Source organism: Choloepus didactylus, chromosome 4 (assembly GCF_015220235.1).
Source record: "Choloepus didactylus isolate mChoDid1 chromosome 4, mChoDid1.pri, whole genome shotgun sequence".
NCBI lineage: Eukaryota > Metazoa > Chordata > Mammalia > Pilosa > Megalonychidae > Choloepus > Choloepus didactylus.
Genome location: NC_051310.1, coordinates 86421112 through 86441338, shown reverse-complemented (window position 1 = coordinate 86441338; position 20227 = coordinate 86421112). Strand labels below are relative to the sequence as shown.

At 49.1% G+C, this 20227-nt stretch overlaps 1 protein-coding gene across 5 annotated transcripts in view; it reads right to left on the bottom strand.

The window, feature by feature from the left end:
- Nucleotides 1-16935, bottom strand: part of RGMA (repulsive guidance molecule BMP co-receptor a) — a 43800-nt gene extending 26865 nt beyond the window's left edge. Inside the window, exons 1-2 of one of the 5 annotated variants that reach the window (XM_037832955.1) lie at nucleotides 16640-16935; nucleotides 1165-1280 (exon numbers count right to left, since the gene is read on the bottom strand). In XM_037832955.1, the coding sequence (XP_037688883.1) occupies nucleotides 1165-1280; nucleotides 16640-16653 (130 nt within the window). In that variant the 5' untranslated portion in view covers nucleotides 16654-16935. Of the gene's footprint in view, nucleotides 1-1164; nucleotides 1281-1549; nucleotides 1690-1766; nucleotides 1963-2385; nucleotides 2522-16639 lie in introns of those variants that run through there. The other 4 variants (XM_037832956.1, XM_037832954.1, XM_037832957.1 and 1 more) reach the window with 4 other exon arrangements.
- Nucleotides 16936-20227: the final 3292 nt, after the last annotated feature.

Sequence of the window (20227 nt, the reverse complement as noted above, 5' to 3'; positions counted from 1 at the left end):
CAATTCGAGTCTAACTCAAGTCTCTTCTTGCAAAGCCTGGGTGTGCGCGGGGGCTGCGGATCAGGGTCCAGCTGCAGTGCGAAAGCCCGGGCCGTGCCCCATCAAGCCTGAATTTTTGCAAAAGGACACCTCTGAACCCTGCAACACAATGGAAACCGCCGGGAAATCGCGCCTTGCCACGGGAACCATTTGGCCCGTGACACTGTGTTTATTTGTATTTTTAGCAAGAGAAAAATGGGTATAAAGGGTTTAACTGGCGTTCCCAGGCTCTAAGCAGCATATGGCAAAAATGAAATAAAGTTTTACGAAACATTATAAAGAAAACAGACCAGGGATTTAAGTTTCGTGCTTCCCCCCTCCCCCCGAAGGGGGGAAAAAAAAGTAAAGAAACTGGAGCGTTTGGGAAGGAACAAATGCTTCTCTGTGGAGTTGGTCTCCCTTCCCCCAACAAAAACAAGAGGTCCGGGCTCCGAGGAATTTGAAAGCAGCGATCTGCCAAAAACATTGTGAAAAACTATGGGGGATTCATTGGAAACAGATGGGCTTTTTCAGCTTTAATTCTGAAATTCTCTCCCTTTCTGACACAATAAAAACAAACGGGGCGACGCAAAATGTTATCAAACGGGAATACGGGCGCATTGGAGCCGGGCGCGTGGGCATCCCCGCGTGGACAAACGCGTGGGAGCAGGACGGGGTCCCCGAGGATCTGGCGTTTGGGACTCCGCAAGGACCTCAGGGACGCCCCCGGCTCCACCCCGGGCATCGGCAGGTTTGCAAACTGAAGAGCTGGAGAAAGTGACCCAGCACCGAGTCCGTGCCGGCCCTTTTCCTCCTCCAGCAGGGCGCCTTCCTGGCACCCCTTTTCTCAGAAGGAGGCAGAGGGAAGGGAGGCGCCCCCGGCCCCTGCGATCTTCCCGCCCGGCTCCTCCTCGCTGCAGCCCGGACAGGGTCCCTTCTCGGGTCCCCACGGGCATCCATCGCTCCTCTGCGGGGCGCGGGAGAAACAAAGACCCGTGGAAATGGGAGAGAAGGGCCCGAGAGGAGTCGGCAAACTTCAGCCCCGACTCGCCCGCCGACATGTAGCCCAGTGCTGCGGGAGGCCCGGGGGAGCGGGTCCGTAGCGCCCGAGCGGCCGTCCCGCCGGCCAGGGGGACAGCGTCTTACCTGCGGGAAAGCTGCAGAGAAGGAAGGCGAGGGTCGGCCAGAATCCCAGGGCTGAAGGTCCTGCCCTTCTCCCCATACCCATCCATCCAGCTCGGCCTGTTACCACTAGCCTCTCCCTGGAAGAAGAGTTTAGGAGAAGAAAAGAAGAAAATAAATCACGCTGCGGAGAAAGGGCAGCTTGGCTCCGCCGGCGGGAGCAGCGAGCCGGGAGGCTCGGTTCACCTCGGCCGCGGGCGCCCCGCGCGCCCCGCCCCCCTGCGCGCCCCTCCCCCGCCATCCATCACTCGGTTCCCTGCCAATGTCTACGCGGCCCCGCCTCCTCGCGCTCCGGTTTCAGCGCGGCCCGCTGGGGGAGGTGGCCGGGCGAGGACACAGGCCGTCCCACCTCGGGAATCCCGGGAGTTGGGGGCGCGCTCCGGCTCCCCTGCCCCAGCGCCGTCTCCATGCCGCGGGCGCCCACCCAGAAAAGGCCCAGTCTCCCGGGACGGGCAGGCCGCGGAGCGCAAAGGGCGGTAGCGCGTCCCCCAACCCTCCCCGCACACACGCAGTCCAATTAGAAATTTTGCTCGGAGAAGATCCCCAGCCCCTCTTTCCAACCGGACCGACGTCCCGCAGCCGCCACCGACACCTCCTGGCTCAACTCTCTCACTCGGATGTGTCCCCGGCACTGTCCCCAGGCTGAAAAATCCGCTTCCGAGTTGCCCGGGGCTGGGCGAGATGGCCCGCTGGATCTCCGCCACCAATGCGCCTCAGGGGTGCCTCCCGGCGTGACCCCGGGCCACCCACCCCGGCACCCCGCCTGGGCTCGGACTGCCTCCAGCATCCTCGCCGAGCACCTCCCTGCTTCCCGAGGACTTGCCCCCTCGGGACCTGCGGGCCTGACCGCGCGGCCGGAGGCCAGAGCTGCCACCCTGGGGGAGGTGTAAACGCGGCGGTCCCCGCGGCGCGCAGGGCCTTACCATCTGGCGCTGCACTAGCGAGGGCCGCAAGGCCCTTCCCGGGACCGTATTAGGGTGGTGACCTCTCCTAACTCGGTCGCTTATTTTTCCAACACAGAAAAGTCTCCTTCCCATGGTTTCCTAGGCCCTGCAGCTCTCTGACTGTGGTTGGTGGATTGCAGGGACTGGTAACTTCCTGAGAAACATCTTTGGGATAAAATACAAATATGCTAAAGCAAGTGTTTTTAGTCAAACCAATTCCTCTCTTGCCCCCCTCACCTACCCATCTGGTTTCTTGGGGGTAAAAATTCTGGATTTTTATCCAATTTAGATGTTTCTCTTCAGCAGGATCGCAGCCCTCACTTGCCGAAGGCCACACAGGCTGCCGTGCTGGCTCTGCATTCAGGGATCCGCCTGCAAGAAGGGGGAGTGTGGGAGGCGCAGGCTTTAGGGGTAGGGGAAGAAGGCCCTGCCTGCGAAGTGAGAACTCCGTGCAGCAGGACTTTGCCTCCATCAGCAAGTATGCACTGGGGCAACAGGAAGTGCTGTTTCCTCAGTCAAAACGCCATGGGGCAACTGTTGCATTTACAGTTGGGGTGCTGCTGCATTCCCCTCAAAAGACTTAGGTCTAAGAACAACAAGCTTAAATCTTATCCCCCCAAACAAAGATTCATTTTAGGCACAGGTTTGCAAAATGCTACAAGACAGTCCAGTGAAAACCCATCCCCTCTCAAAATCCAGGTCTCAAAGGGGCATTCACTTCAAGATTGGCAGTCCTTGGGCCAGACTCTCAATTTATTCTGCAGAATCCCAGGACAACAGCCCATTCCAGCAGCACCCCTGGCCCCCTGAAGCACATGCCAAGAAAAATCACTGCCAGGCACCCCAGCGGCCTCTCCACCTTTGAGGCCTACCAGTTAACACCATTTATTGGACTCTGCCTTTCACAAGCTGGTTCTAAAGCCCCTTGCTAATGAGAGAGACTGGGCCCACCAGCACTCCTAGCAGCCAGGACAGTAAGTGACTACCACCACCATGTCTGCCGCTTCTCCAGGTCAGAGATGATGGCTCAGGGCCCCGAGAAGCCTGGATTCTTCCGGCACTGCTCTGGCCTAAGAATGGACTTTTGTTTGGCAGGACTTTAACCTCTACCCCTCAGTTTCATCATCTGGAAGGAATGGTATGGTCACCTCAGGACTGCACTGAATACAACTGAGGAGCTGCACTGGGTTACAGGAGTCCCTGGCGCCCCTGCTAGGAGACTGGCCGCCATTGTGGGGAGAGATCCAAGTCTCATGGCAAATAAATACTTTGGGAAAGGGATGGAAAGTGGCTTTTTTTCCTCTCACGAGGAGACTATGTGTTAACTGAGGCCGCATTTGGACATCCCTAAAGTGGGGATTTGGCCATTATACAGTTTAGACTATCAGGAAGAATCCAGCCCCCAAAAGAGCAGTATGGGGTTGTGCTCACCTCGAGAAATCTGTCTATACTGGCCAAGCCAACCTGCTTACTGACAACTTGCCAACTCTCCACAGGAATAAGATTCTTAAAATGCTGGGCTTTGAAACACAGGTCTCCACTGGCCATAGGAACGCCCATAATGTGTAACTGATTTCAAATGAACAGCCCCGGAGAGTCAGACCACCCAGGCTTTCTCCCCGAGGGTGCAGCTCAGGCCTGATGGCAGAGCCTTTCTTCTGCTGGTCCTGGCTTCCTCTCCCCCAGCCCGCTTATGGAGGCTCCTCCCCCATCTTTCCCCTCCACCTTCTGGATAGGGGTGGTGGGCTTCCATAGTCAAGGCCCTGGAAGGAAGGTTCTACAGAATTCTGCAGCCCTCCCACTGGCAATGTTTGGCAGAAATTCCAGCTTTGCCAGCCTCTGGGTATGAACACCTGTTCCCAAATTTAGGGCCCCGAGTTATCGGTCAATAAACATTTATTTAGCACCTACCGCATGCCCCTCCCACCCCCCAACACACTGTGCCAGTCACTGGGGCAATGAAGAAATAAATAAGATGGCCCCTGTCTTTGAATTGCTGGTAGAAACAGCTAACGGGAAGATGAGTGGTAAAGGAGAGGTCAGGAGTGAATGACTAACTGTCCTGTGGGGGCTTTGCCAAAAGGTCACCTTTACGAAGTGTCTTGCAGGATTCACTTATGGAAATAAATGACAGCAATAATGGCTAATATCTTACTGGCTAAGCATGTTACATTCTGAGACACTTAACACTAACGTGGGTTCTCTTACTGTCCTCATTTTTCATTTGAGGAAACTGAGGCTGAGAGAGCTTAAACACTCCCCCGTCACTGGCTAATAAGTGGCAGAGCTGTGCACTCCAAACCCTGTGCTTGGCGTGCTAGGTGCAAGTCATTCCAACGAGGGTGAGCAAGGCCATGCTGGGCTAACGTCAAGACAAGATGGGTAAATTGGCCATCGTTTCAATAAAGCACAGCACAGACCCTGATGGGGGAGGCACCATGCACAGGCACCAGTCTGAGGTGAGTGGTGCAGAGGGATGTTTTCCCAGTGTGGAGTGTGTAAGGGGAAGGTGGTGGGCAAGGGAGGGAGTGCAGACAGGGAAAGGAGTCCAGGTAGAATGAACACCAAGTGCAACCATGCACAAACGTATGGCCTGCCTGGGGATCTGCAAACCCTTGAGCATGGCTCCAGGAGAGAGGGTTGAGGCTGGAAGGAAAGGGAGCTGAAGAAAGTTTAAAGGGCCAGCACATGCTCAGCTAGGAGGTGGATTTTTAGCACCTGGAAGGGAGTCCTACCCTCCAAGGCCTCAAAAAGCAGAGGGATTTATTCTTTTGGGAGACCAGTGTGAAGCTTAATCTGAATCTCTGGGGGTGGGGCCTGGGCATCTGCATTTTCCATGCTTCTGCAGGTCACTAATATGTAGGGAACTGCTAGGTTCACAAAGTTCTATCAATCTCCTTCCCGTGCTCTCCTCCCCCCATCAATCCCTGGCTGCTCACAGGACCCAGGTCAAGTCCATCAGTTTATCCCACTGGGCTTAAAGTCAAGGCAAAATAGATAATTTAACAATCCCTTCCAATAAAGCAGTGACTGGCACATGACCCAAGCTGGACCAATCAGCGGCTTCCCTGAGACTACTGCTGCTGGGGAGCCTGCTGATTCCTACACAGAACAAGTTTAGGGGTAGCAATCCGGTGGGAAGGTGAGTGGTTTTGAGTGCTGAGGGTTGAAGTTGCACTTGCAAAGCTGGCATATTGTTTTTATGTAGATTGTACTGTATCTGGAGGGTCCTGAGGAACCTGATGGAGATTTTCAGGGCTAACCCTCCACAAGCCACCCTTCGGCATGGAACTCTCCCGGCACCTCTTCTTTAGCTCCTTTGAGCTATACCAGTACCTGTTCCAGCTACGTGAGCCAACAAAATTCTTTAGTTTCCTTAAACTAGTTTGATTTAGAGTTCTCTCATTTGCACTAACAGATCCTTGACTAATATGGAGGAAGCTAATGGGCCAGCACTGGTGCCAAGAAGTAATTCTGCTGACCTCAGCCGTGTAGGGATATGGTGCCAAATGGCTCTTAATCCATTATTCGTTTATTGACCAAGACTTTGGCAAAATTTCTTGAGCAACTCCCAGCCCCCATCAGTTGCTATACCATGTCCTGAGGAACTGAATTGCTTAAATCTACAACTCCAACCGTGAACCAATCCTTCTTTTAAATTCATCCCACAAATTCCTCTTTCAAACTTCAAGGGCTACCCTAAGGTCTGGGTGTCCAGATTTGATGAATCAGTCCTTGTTCACCCTCTCGATAACCTTCAAGGTTTTATAGCCTTTGATCATATCACCTTTCTGGCTTCATTTTTCCACCCTGCAGCCCTAAAAGAACAAAGCCCAGCCTCTCGTGGAAGCCTTCTGTCTGGGTGACTACTTTCTCATCCTTCCACAGTTCCGAGATCCTTTTCTGGATGGGAAGGTAATAGAGCTGCCAGGTTTGGGAATAGCCTGGATAGACTATTTTTGGCTTAGTTGCCAACACCATTTTTGAAAACATTTCAGCATTTTCTGAACACTTGGTTCTGCACAGACTTCAGCGAACAAATATTTTGCAAAGACCCCAAGATCCTTTTTTAAGGCTGTAAACAGACAGGGCAGAGTCTATTTTCTTGTAATTTGGATTATGTTCTCCTAAATGCATTAATTTAGGCTTGCCCCTGAGAAAGCTTAATGAGCATTTTCTTGCTTGTCCTGCAGTTAATCACCATTTGTTTGCCCCCTTCTCTCTGCAGAGCCTTCATTTCATCGGCAGGCATTCTCTTCTTCAGATAATCTATGCAAATTTAAACTAAGTCTGAGTGCACCAGCCATCCTTGGGGATCCCCACTGTTTATAATTATTCATCTAGAAAAGTACCTAGTTTATCCTAGTTTTTGTTTCCTGTCTCTAAGGACAATTCCAATCTGTGATGATCCCCACTCCCCACATTCTGGGGTGACTTCATGTTAGAAATGACCTTTGGGGTGGAATTTGTCAGAAGGAATTTTGGAAGTCTAAACATAACTCATCCCTCGGTTTCTCTCTAGTCTCCAGGCCTGTTTCTGCCTCCTCAAAGAATGCTAATAGATTGGTCTGATTTCATGTTCTCTTTTCAGAAAGTACGCTGCATTTGGTCCCATTATTTGAGACTTTAAATCATGCTTAATAGGATTAATCTATTATTTTAGAATATAACCCACCAAAGTGGCTATGAAAAGTGACACTTGCTAGGTGGGTGGGTGAGGCACAGTGTGGAAACCTTGGGGTCCAGGCCCTGTGTGGAAGGACATTTGTATATTTTAGCCACAAGGACAAATTAGCAACCCTTAATTATGACGCCCCCCCCCCCCCCAGGTGGTCTCTGGGATGGATGGCCATAGAACTTCCTTGACCTATCTGTTTCCAAGACAAGGTAGGAGCAGGCCTCCCCGGGAGTCTTCCTACAAAGCACTTGTGAATCTTGCTTTCCCACCTTGGCAATAAAAACCTCTTTGATGTGGATTTCCTTGATTCTTACAGGTTGCACCTTGGATCCTTTCCCAGCCCCATGGTCCTCTATTTGTGTTTAGGAATCTGGGAACTTTCATGGCTGGGAGGACCAGCTTGGCCTGAGTGCCGCTTTCAGAACCTTCCAGAAGCACATCCCTGCTGATAGGCACGGATATATTCATTGTTCATTGTTCTGGGAAGACGTAAAAGGAAACTTTTTTTTTCTTTTAAAGAAAATCTTCAAAGAACACATTTTCTGGGCTTTCAGTTTCCTTCCATGTAGAATCAAATTAAAAAAAAAAACAACAACACTGAAACAGTAATTATGCACATGTTAATAAAATCAGTTTCCTGTTAAATGAAGTCAGGTCACTCTCCCTGGAGGCGATCACTGTTAACAGTTTCTTGTGTATTTTTCTAGACATTTCTATGTGTACATAAGCACATATAAAATGTGTGTCTCTCTCTAGCAGCTTCCTTTGCTAGTGCACTGACTGTTGTCTCCCCAGTGGACACTTCCTACTTTACTTTTCCTCTCAGGCAAATAGTCTTGGGGACTCCCCCACCACAGCAGGAGCTAAATGGTCTAAGAACTGGATTTGCTGACCAAGGGGGAAGTATAGATGTATGAACCAACAGAATTAACTATAAAACATTCCATGTGAGGGATGCCAAGTGCCTTCTAACAGCTACATAATCTCCTCTTCTCCTCTTGGACTCCAAAGCCCATTTAAAGATGCTTATTCTGTCCCTTCTCATTTGGAAGGCAGACAACTCACATTTCCCCCCTCTTCCCTGCAGAAGGTAAGTAAGTACCTGACCTGAGATCACCGAACTGGCTTGGGGCCAGCGTGGGGTGTGGGCAGGTCTGGGTGCCTCTGTCGTCTCTGACGGGCTCACAAGCTCCTCCCCAGGCACTGAGTTTCCCTCTTCCTCCACTAACCCCCTGCATCGTACAATGCAGGCGTTCTTCTTTCTCACTCATTCTCTTGCTCTGAACAGCAACTAGGGATCCCTTTCTGGTTCCCTTGTTCTAGTCTTCCTGATGATCTGCCAACAGTTTCCAGGCCCACTTTTCTATGGATTTATACCCTTTTCATATCTGTCCTTCTTGACCTCGAGCTCTTCACTAAGCTCCTGCAGCAGCCTTGTTTTTGTCTGTAGATACTTCCCCTTTCTTCCTCCTGGGATTACATGCAATCTCATATATGAAAGCCCCCCCTCCACTTTCCTCATGAGCCTCTTATCCCAGACTCCAGGGTGTACCTACTATCTGGTCTATAAGCTTGCAAATTCTTCTACCTACAAAGCCTGGTATCCATCTGGGCACATTGTAAGAGAGAAATAAGCAATTGCCAATGGCTTAGTTGTCTGTGTTGAGGTCAAGACTTTTAAGAATCTTCAGTGAATGTGAGAAAAGAGAGATCTGGGATTTGGGGCTGGTCCCACCCCTAGCTGTATGGCCTGGGCAGGTTCTCCTATCTCTGTACCCTCAGCTTCTCAATCCGCAGAATCATGGGCCTGGCTGCCTGAGGGGGTTTCCCAGCCCCACAGTTCCATGTTTCCAGGGATCCTGTGACCTGGTGTTGGGTTTTGGATCTAACTGGCCTGGCCCACACCTGACTCTGAGCAGCCATTCTGGGGCCGCATCTGTAATGCTTCTGAAGTCCCCATGAGAAAATGTTACTGAGCAAGCGTGAAATGTTATTTGAAGAGTGATGTTGTTATGTTTTAGAATGCCAGCATAAAAATTCTTGAGTAACAGCTCCTAACAATACTACTGTAAACCTGAAACCACACCTCAAAAGCATGTTACCACCTTGCCATTTTAAAACAGCTTCAGGTACCCACATAAAGCACCTACCAGGTTTCTGTGATACACCACCGACTATGCAGCGTCTGCCTCTCACCATTCCAGTAAGTTCTTGGGAGGGGAACCAGCTTGGAATCGTTTATCCACCAAATGGCACTGTTAGAACAGACAGTGAGTCTGGGTCTCTCTCTCAACACAGCAGAAGGCTGGAGTATTTGGATTAGTGAACACTTTTGGGGCCAAATGCAAATACCATAGACATTTAGCAAGAGAAGGAGATAACCAAGTTATTCATCAAATTCAAAATTGTTTAGAACGGCTAATGCAAGGCTGAAACAGAGAAGATCCCCAGCTGATGGGAAGTGAGGGAGAGTGCTAATTCAGAACAAACGTGCCCTTTTATGACATTCTCTTCTACCACCATCATTTTTTTAAAAAATGTGTTGGAGGTCAAGGGAATTTTTTCACTTCCACATTAGAGAGGCAGTACAGCATACTGGCTAAAAACATGCACTCTGGATGACACAGGCTCTCTAAGCCTTGGTGATTTTGTCTGTAAAATGGGAATACACTTGTAACTCCCTCAGAGGGTTGTCGTGAGGATTAAATGAGTTAATGCAATAATAAACCATTAAGAACAGATGACTGGCATGGAGTGGGTGCTAAAAAATAAGTTGCTAATGTGAGTTTAATGTCATGGATAAGATTGTTCTTTGAAGAGTTCATGATGCACCAGACCCTCTGCTAAGAGCCTCCATATTTGTGGGAAACAGGAGGAAAACTGCAGAATTCCCCAAGGACTCCTAGGTAACTCTGACTTCTGCATGGGTTCAAAGTGCATTATCAGTTAACACTCAAATCATGTTGAGCACCCAGGAGAAGAGAAGCTCTCTGATACAACTCTGAAGTCCCCTCAACAAGCCTACGTGATGGGCACAGCCATCTCCATTTCATAAATGTGGAGACTGAGACTCAGGGAGGTTAAGTGACTTATCCAAGGCCACCAAGAATGTAAATGGCAGGGCAGAGGCTCAAACCCAGGGTTTGGGATGCCAAGTTCAGTGTTTTTTTTCACTAAACTACAGCTGTTTCTCATTTTCACCCGGGGTTTCCTTTTTTTCTGTCAACCAAATAATATGCCCCATATGTATAATGATGGATGTGCTGGTTTGGATATGTTATGTTCTCCAGAAAGCCATGTTTTTTAATGCAATCTTGTGGGGGCAGATTTATTAGTCTTTTGATTAGGGTAGAAACTTTTGATTGAGTGTTTCCATGGAGATGTGACTCAATCAACTGTGGGTGATAACTTTAATTAAATTATTTCCTTGGAGGGGTGGACCCATTCAGGGTGGGTCTTGATTAGTTCACTGGCATATGAAGAGAGCTCAAGAGCCAACACAGAGGCTAATGCTTGGAGATGCTTGGAGATGCAGACAGAAGGACCTCTGGAGATGCTAAGCTAAGAGATGAAGTCCTGGGTTTGTCCTGGAGAAGCTAAGAGAGGACCTCCAGATGCTTACAGAGAAATGCCTTGGGAGAAAGAAACAAGGATGCACAAGGGCTGAGAGAGAGAAGCTAAGACAGATGCCCAGAGACATTTTGGATGAAGCCATTTTGAATACAACCCGGGAGCAAAGGACCAACAGACGCCAGCCATGTGCCTTCCCAGCTGCCAGAGTGTTCCAGACACCATCCGCCTTTCTTTAGTAAAGGTATCCTCTTGTTGATGCCTTAGTTTGGACACTTCTGTGGCCTTAGAACTGTAACTCTGTAACCTAATAAATCCACTTTATAAAATCCAATCCATTTCTGGTATTTTGCATAATGGGAACATTAGCAAACCGGAACAATAGATCATGCATTAAAAATGGAAATATGTGTAGAGATATACTGTTTTCCAGGAATAAACAAAAAATGTAAAATTATTTCCCTGGAAACCCACTCTTCCCTTAAAAACTTAGGCAGTTGAAACAATTAGATGATAGGATTCATTTTCTTTCTTTTGGATGGTAAATGATATTTTTTAGTTCAAGTATTTAGAAAGTTCCTAGCTGGGCTAAACAGCTTGTGAATGATAGCTAATTATTACACAACAGGGAGAGTTTGGGTAAATCTATCTACAATATCAGATCATTGCAGTCACTCTCACCAGCCATTTAGAGCACTTCTCAACTTCAAGGCCAGTTGGGCTTCTGCCCCTATAGACTGACCACTGTCTGGGAAAGGGAGGGGTTGGGTACCACCTTGACTAGGGCTTGGCTTGCCCCTCTTAACTCTTGGCCCATGCTCAGGAGAGTGATATGTTCCTACCAGGCCCAGAGTCCAATAGACCTCATCAACAGCATCTGTTGCCACATGAAGAAATCAGATGGCTGGAGTTCAGGGATCTCCTTTCTCAAATGCTCCCAGCAGAGAAAAACAGAAGCAATGCAAAACTCTTGCAGCATGGAAGAGCCTTTTCATCTAGCGTTTCCTTGCCATATGATCTTGAGATACTCAAAGACACAATGCCAAGGACACTAAGGAAAGCATTTTGAAATCAGTATTCTGAAACCTGAATATCCAACTGTATTTTGGCTGCACTGACTGATGTATAACAAATTAAGTGGGACCTCCATGAATCCTATGTTCTGGGGCAAAAATGACCTGTCCAAACTTAGCAGTGAGGGCTGTGATCAGCAGGGCTACAGCTGTGAGGGGAAGCTATTATGAACCTGGAAATTTCTACAGGTGAGCCTGGCCTCTGAGCTCAGCAGTTCTTTTCGCTCTGCCTCCCTGGTAGAAATGGAAGCCCATCTAAGAAAATGCAATAGCATAAAAAAATCTGTTTATTATTCATACTCCATCTCCTTCCATAAAGGAGATTAATTAAATGTAAATGAAAGTACATCATACACCAAAACTTCCAAATGAAAGTTATTCTTCTCAAGATACAACTGCTTTGAGTAAACCCTGCAATTTCTATGATTCTATGAATGAAATATATATATCTGGGGGCTCTTCTGGCAACTAGACTTAACCCAGTGTGGAAGAAACAAGCATCCCAAGGATGTGCTCCTGGGAGAACAATCTATTCCTCAGGATGCCACTGAAAGGAGCTAAAAATGCACCCAGACTGCAAGTTTCTAAGTAAGATGATCCAGTATTGCCCAGCAGACGATTTTGACCAAGCATATTTGACAGCCAGAATTTGAACAGGTAATGGCATCTCTGCCAGAGAAAACCAACCAGCAAGTGGAAGCACAACATTGTGAATGTAATGACAGCACTGGAAAAAACATAGGTTTACAGGAGCGTGAATTCTAAAGCAGAGTCTACATTGTAGCTGACAATGGTTGTGACATGACAAATGTGTAGGAGGCTGTTTCTACTTAGTTAAGTTGTATTTAAGTTTGGGTCTTGGTGGAGGTTAAGGTGGGACACAATGGGAAACCGAGGCCAAAATGCATGAGAAAAGATAGTTACTCACCGGTTCCAGCAAGAGAGGGGTCCATGGGGAGTGCAATCTGCTTGGGAGCTCATAGGTGATGTGGGTCGTGACTACAGATATGGGTTTGAACTCTGAGGAGTCTACGCTCCAGGGGTGAAAAACTGTTCACTAACTGGGCCATGGGTCAGTGTTGGGGCAAGCAGCTTAGCCAAAGTAAGATGGATGTCGAGGCAGCACGTATAAGTTTTGATAGTCATGACAGAGGATAAGCTTCCATGGGTAAGTTTCCACCTAATCTTTTTTTTTTTTTAAGTTATTACCAAGGAAGACATGCTTCAAAACAGCTATCGAGGAGAACAATTGTTAGCATCATCTTCAAGAAGAAAAGGATGCTAAGAATAAAGTAAAGGAATTGAAACTCTTCCTGAGGGCTTAGGAGGAATATCTCTGTTTATAAGGATGGAAGAAAGAAGAGTATTATTAGGAAAGAGGGCAAATTGTTGCTGTCAGCCATGGCAAACTACTGCAAAGACCTCAGTTCTAAGATTCCACAGTCCCCTGGGCTACTAAATGGCACTTGAGGTACAAAAGGTAATTCCAAAAATTGTGTCCTCTCCTAAAGATGTCTGAGCTGCCACTTGGGAGCAGGGGGTGCCTGCCACTGCTGTCAGGAGTTTAGGAAGATGAAAAATGAAGCAAGGAGAAGCTCAGTGGATGGTAACTACTAAATAATGTTCCAAAGAGACAGAAGTAAATGAACTTCAGGGCTTTTTCACTCAGATCCTTTGCTGATATCTGCTTACCCCATGCAGGACACAGAATCCACTAGAATTGGTCTTTTTTTTTTTTTTTTTTTTTTTAAACCAGATTATTGACTGAATCTTTTGTTTTCAAATTTTTGCCTGATTTTCAGACTTGGCAAATCCAGATTATCTGGATCCCTGGAAGTTCTGCACCTTGTAGCACTGCTTTCAACAAACAATTGAAAAGCAAGAAGTAAACTCGACCAGTGATTCTGTAATTAACTCTCTGCATAAACTGTGTTTGCTATATTTTCATGCTTTACTGCAGTTAATCTGGATATAAAAATTTCATAGGTACATGGGACAGTTTTATGGTCATCAATTAACCGTGACTTTAAATTTTTGAAATGGGGCTATAAAATATATTTGTATATATTTTTTTCTATTTCTGTTCAAATTTCAAAATTTCTTCTTCCTTCTGCTCTTAGAATTTTAAAGTTTCACACCTCACTAGGCATCCCTGCCTCCCAACCCCTAGGCTCAAATACAACACAGCTTTTGCTACTCACAAGACAGACCTGGCTAAGAAACTGGGCATCTTTTTAAGTTTTGTTCTTTTGTCACTGAAGAGGCTGACTTCCACCTGCCTTTATAAGTATAGTTCTTAATATTTTCTACTGTCCTGTTCATTGCATCTTCATAACTCTGTTGGTAAGGTAAGGTAGGCTGAAATTGAGCTGTCATTCAGTCAAAATAAGAAAAAGAAGAGCCTGTCATTTGAATGGGGTGTACACCTGACAGGTAGGAAATCTTGAAGCTTCCTTTCTTCAGATTAAATTTATGTTCAGTCAAGTTTGTGGAATGAATGAATGATGAATGTTGCCTGAACAGCAAAGCCATTCTCCTAAAGGGCCACAGGAACACCCCAAACACTTAAAAGTTATTTTAACTGACCTTTGCGATAGGATAGGTCAAGTTCTAGAACAATTAGCTTTAAAAGGGTAGTGGCTTTTCATGTCACAGATCTAACAGACTGCAATTAGCCCACACTGGTTTCCAGTAATTCCTGTTGTTTGTTTTTGCTTAGTTCCCCTTGGGAATGTCTTGTCATTTCCCCTGGATGGCAGACTTCTGGAGGGATCAGTGCCCATGTCCCCTTACATGTCGTACACTGCCTGCTTTAAGGGAGACCAATTTTTGCCACCCTGCTTTGTAAAACCATGTGCATGAACTGAATTCCGTTGGTCGTAGGCTGTAGGGGAAAAAATCACTTCAGGCCAGCAGAACCTTGGCTATGCCACTTCTTTGGACATCAGTTCCTTCTGAGAAATGGAAACAACAGCCCCTGTTCCTGCTGGCTTCCCAGGAGCCGTGAAAATCCCTGGGAGAGTGGCTCTAAAGCTCCCTGTCCCAACATCAGGGATGCTCCCACCTACCCATTTCATTTGGCATCTCCTCGTCTAAGATTCCCTGTATTGGCCCCACATGGTGCTCTGAAGGGCCAGGTCAAGGGATCTCGTTAAATAAGAGCGTCCCTGGCCTCTGTGCATTGTAATGACACGTTGGGGAGAAACAGTGCATGCCTTATGAGAGGTATGTAAAGACAGAAAGCAGACGAGGTTTCTTAGCATAAGTCAGAGACGCCCTGTTTGACAAGACACCAAATTCCTGTGATACCCCTTTCGTCACAGATCTAGTTATTTAATAAACACTTGCAAATGGAAAGATAGTTTGAGGCAGCATAGGGAGTGAGGGGGAACAAGCCTCTCACCATCCCACACGTCCATTCTGAGTGTAAGCACCTGTCTGTCACCTGGCCGGGAAATGATGGGAGCAGGACACTTGAGAAAAGGCTACCGGACCCTTACTCACCACCACCATGGCTTAGGAGCATCACAAGGGCGGCAAGCAGCACACCACGACGGAACCAACACAAGGAAGCAACATGCCTTTCAGCACAGGGAGAACCCAGCTCATTGCTAACATTCTTTGGCCTGGAAGGTGGCAGCAAAAACCTGCCCACAGAGAATATAGAGCTGGGTGGATGGGTGAGTGCCCCACCCAGAGCCTTTGTCCATGCCTGCTGCAACCCAGCAAAGCATGCACAGTTCTACACTGGAGATCACCTTCCTTATAACAGGAGCTTGCTTGAAACCTGATGTGGTAGTGCGACAGCAGAAAACCCCTTCCTTGTCTCTGCAAAAAATGCTATTTTCAACTAGCCCATGTAGGCTATGTTTTCTTCTCGCACAGATTGTCAAGAGCCCCCTTGCCAACTCTCCTTCAGCTGCCCTTCAGGTCACAGCCAATCTCTTTTCTAGGGGTCATGGCTCAAGATTCACCTGAAAAATCACCTGTCTGTGGTGGACAGGAGGAAAGCAAGGTCCGTGCATAAGTTTATCAGATCTCTGCAACGGATGCCCTTGGAAGGGACATCTTCTGGCAGGGAATATGTTATGTTATGTTTTTGCAGGAGGATACTAAAGGCAGATGCAGAAGCTGATGGTGTTCTTTGAAGTGACAGAGGCACTCAGTGTGAGCCTCAGTTCTGCTTTAAGTCCGGCGTGCTGAGCTGTGGATACACAGAACTGCTTTACCCTCTTTGAGAAAACCCAACCTCTGTGCTCACCATTTCCGCTAGATGGCGCTATTTTCCCTAATCCGTCCCCAAGACACTCAATTTATAAAATAAATACAATTCAACGCCTTTTGAAACCACACCACGTAATAACAGCTCGCAGGCTCCCATTAAAATCTCAATTTGGAGGAACTGATTCTACCTCCGAGCAAATCTAATGCAATTACGTAAACAGGCTGCGTTCAAGGATTGCATCCGAGCGTCCCCCCACGTCGGCCCTCCCAGTAAATACACCTGTCCCCCTGCCCCGACCGGCTCTCTGGGATGAGCGACGGCGCGAGCCAGGCTCGGAGTTGTCGTGCCCTTCCTGCTTGTCCTCTCAGGAACGCCTGGGCCGCTCGGGAATCTCATCCATTCGCTCTCAACCAAAGCGCCGCACCTCCATGCCTCCCGGAGGGCCCAGGCAGAGCGCCGCTCGGACCAGAGCCGGGACGCTGAGCCGCGCCGAAGCCCCCGGGGACAGGCGCTCTCTCCACGGTCGGGTAGCTGGTCGCGCAGCCCGGCGCGGTGCGTGAGGCGGGAGCCCGGGCGACGCGGGCCAATGGGGGCTCCCGGAGGGGCCGCGGGTGGCTGCCTCTGCCCGCGGCTCCGCCAGGGAGAGGGAGCTCCCAGGCGACACGCAGTAGAAGGGACGTGCGCCGGTCCACCCAAACACGCGCGCTGCTGGCTGCCTGGGAGACAGCATTTTAGGAAAAAAGAGCAAATACCAAACCACAAAAACTTTTCTGCCAAGAGCTAAGGCGGTCGAGGCGCAGCAGAGTTCCAAATCTTGGCAAGATGAGACCCAGACAAGACGCGGGGCTGGGGAGAACCAAAGCAGTGCCGCGCGCGGCCCCAGCAAGTGTCGGCAGCGCCTCGGGGATGTCAGCAAGCCCTGTCCTCCCAGCTCCCGGCCCGTGCTTACCTTGGCGGCTGCATGAGCCCTTACGGCCCGCGGGGGGTAGCGCTGGCGGGGCTGCAGGCGAAGAGGAGGTGGTCCGGGGGCGCCGCTCGTCGGCCCCGGGGCAAGGTGGGAGGGCTCGGCTGGCGCTCGCCCCTGCCGCCCTGGTCCGCTCAGCAGCGGCCGGGGGCGCGCCGTCTGCTCCCGAGCTGCATGCCTGCGAGCGCCTGGAGGAGCCGGGCCGGGAATGAACAGCCAGTACTTCCCCGGCCCAGCGGCTCCGGCGGCGCAGCCCGCGCTCGGGAGACAGCTGCAGAGCCGCGCGGTGTCGCGAGCTAGGTTTGCGCGCCGAGGGGAGGGGGCGGGCCGGGCGCCTGGGGCGCGGGCGGGGGGCGAGCGCGGGCGGGGCTGGAGGGGAGGGGGGCGGGAGATAGGGTGGGGGTGCAGGCTGGGATTGCCCCGCCCCTCCGCGGCCCCACCCTCTCACATCAGTACCAGCGATGGAGGGGGGTGGGGGGTGCGCCCGCCGGAAAGTCCAGACTTTCCTTAAGCGTGTGGGTTACGGAGCGCGGTCTGCAAGTGGAGCGATTCCCCCCGCGCTTCCAACTTTCGGAATCTTCTGCGGGGAAGCGGCTGAGAGCTCGTTTTCCCCTTCTACTGCATGGTGGTCAAGAGGGAGTCACTCTGAGGTTTCTAGAGAGGGCAGCCACCTCCAGGGGAAGCGCTGCTGCGATCTGCGGAGAAGCACCTTTGTTCTATTGAGATGTTATTTTTGTTTAAGATTTTTCTTTAAAAAATATTAATGCATATGTATTAAATGTGTAATACACGAATACGTTCTTGCGTGCAATTTTGCACAACACGAGAGTAGAGCAAAAAGAAAGCCACATCGCACCCCCTCCTCGTCGCACTCGCTCCCCAGAGGTAACCTCTGGACAGAGTGTGCTCCGCAGCGGTTCTTTCCAGCCCTTGTTCTGCGCATTTACATGCACAAGCACACACTGCAAGCGGATTCTGATCGGCTTTTCAAAAGAATGTTTCAGTATGCAGCGCATGCACACAGTGGCGAGGGCATGGTCACCGCAACCGCGTTAAATCCCCAGAAGTCTCCGGAGCCCACGAGAGGGACCCCTGGTTATTACAATCTGTGAACAGCCAAGAGTCACCCAATAGCCCTGTGCAGCTCTGAAACCCCCTGCTGGGGCGTGAAGTCAGTCTGGACTCACAGCTCACGCCACATTAGCACTGCACCCTTACAGAAACTTGCCAGTGCATTTTAGGCAAGGTTATATGACGTTCCCATTCTTCCAGTAGGAAGTCTTGAATTTTGATATGATGAGAACCCTTTGGACTTGAAAAATGAAAAAGTATCACAGGCATTAAAACATGATCATTATTTATGCTTGTGGTCTTGAGGGATGTGGTTTTAATTCAATATTCTGGGTTTTATTGACCAAGTATTTTGGGATAATCTATAAGTGGGATATAAATAAAATCCATGTGATTTAGCTGGAAGGGAATGGGCATTGGGTTCACTGGTTGCTAGTTCTGGCTCTGTCTATAATTAGCTCTGACCTTGGGCAAGACCTTGGGCCTCAGTTTCCTCATCTATGAATGGAGGAATCGTACCATTTGCATGTGTTGTGTGTCGCCCTAACATTTGGCCAACATCCCATTCTTTCCCTGTTGATCATTCATAGCTCATCCTTCAGATAGCACCCCCACCACCACCACCGTGTGACTCTCCTGGAACTCCTGCCTTGCCTTCCTGAGGTGGATCTCACTCTGTAATTATGCATTCATCATGGGGACCCCTCCTTCAGTGTCACCTCTGCCACTACATTGCTAAGCACATGAGGGCAGGAACCAGAGATGCCTGGTGTCCCCATTACATCCCCAGAACTTAGCACAGTGCCTAGCACCTAGTAGACCTGCTACAAGGATCTCTGAAGGACTAATGCCCAGATAATAGATTGCTTTCTGCTTTTCCAAACTGTGTGGCATTTTCAGAAGATCTATAGGTGGAAACACCTATTTTTAAAACAAAGCATTTGGAAAGTGCCCAGCAGGGTTTTCCTCTCTTGGGGTACAAACAGCCCACTATCTAGGGTGAGGACAGACAACTTTTATCTCAACCACAAGGCTTTGGAGGAGTCCAGCAGCTATCTACCTCGAGTGTAGGCGCCCACGGAGAAGACAACGAATACTAATGCTTCTCATTAAGTATTCGATTAACTTGGAGCCATGCAAGGCAGTTGGAATAAACACATGAGCCCTCAGAGTTAAATGAGGCCATGGGATGTGTTTAGGGTGCAAATTAACAAATGATGTGCCTTCAACCAGAAATCTAGAAACATTCCTAGTAGAAAGCTCCGGGGAATGCTTGTCTTTCCTTACTGCAAAGGGCCTGGATTCCTTAAGAATATGAACAGGAAACAGGCTAACTTTGGTTCAAGAGTTTGGTAGTTTTTTTAAAGTCAAGGTGGGGGAGTGAACGTCTAGTGCAGTTCAAGACTAACATCTACAATACTTTCTCGTCTAATGTTCAGAATTGCCAAGGGAGAGTTTAAAACCTGGCCTGACATTTTTAAAGGAAAGCAGAAGGAGAGCTGGGGTTTCTTCCCCTTCTTGGCCATGTTTCCTCCCCTTTGTGGGAGGGACATGCTCTCTCACCTCAGTCTCCCGATGCAGCTTCACTGCCACTTCCCGGAAACCCTCGTAAATGCCAAGCACTTCAGTGCTGCAGAGAAGGATGCTGTGGTGGTGGGGCCTGGCAGGGCTGCGCTCTGGTGTGGGCAGGTCCTCCAGGGACACGCCACACCCGGCACAGGGAAAGCCGGTGCTACGGGGGTGTGGAGCAATTCGCTGTCTTTGTCTACTTTTCAAATGAGGGTGGTGCCTGCTGGGTGAGATTGCCTAAAAAAATCCTGGAGTCCTGATGAAACTGATGCAGGATTTCTTCCCAGCTGACAAAACAATGGGAGTGTGAACTGGGGTGACCGTTCATAGGGCTGGCGCTCAGGGCCGTCCCTTTGGACTGCAGTACCTGAACGCCCATGAGGTGCCACCCCACTAAGTTTTTCTGAGTTTATTCAGATTCAAATGTAAAAGGGCAGCGTGGAGGGGAAAGCAGGTCAGGAAATCTCAAGGGAGCCTATTAAAGAAGAGGGACTGACTGTCATACCCTTGGCTTCACCGATTGGGTGGGAATGGGTGCGGGGTGGTACCTGCTTTGCATAGACCAGAAGAAGCTGTGTTTCCCTGCAGGCTGGATGCCTTCTAGAAGCATCCTGCTCTAATAAAATAAACCCAAAATATTTTGTGTCGGCACTTATTCTATGTCAGGCCCTGTATTCCTGTGGCGGTCACTGACTTGAGAAACACAGCCTCTGCCCTTAAGGCACTTATAGTCCAAAAGGGGAAGGAAAAGAAGAGCAAATAAACTTTGGCAGCTGGTTGGGAGGAGGTGTCTTAGCAGCTCCATTATCTTCATCAGCATCCCCTGCTCCTATATGCACTTTTTTTAAAAATGCAATTTTATTGATATATATTCACATAACATATAATCCTTCAAAGTGCACAGTTGTTCATAGTTGTGCTATATGCATTTTT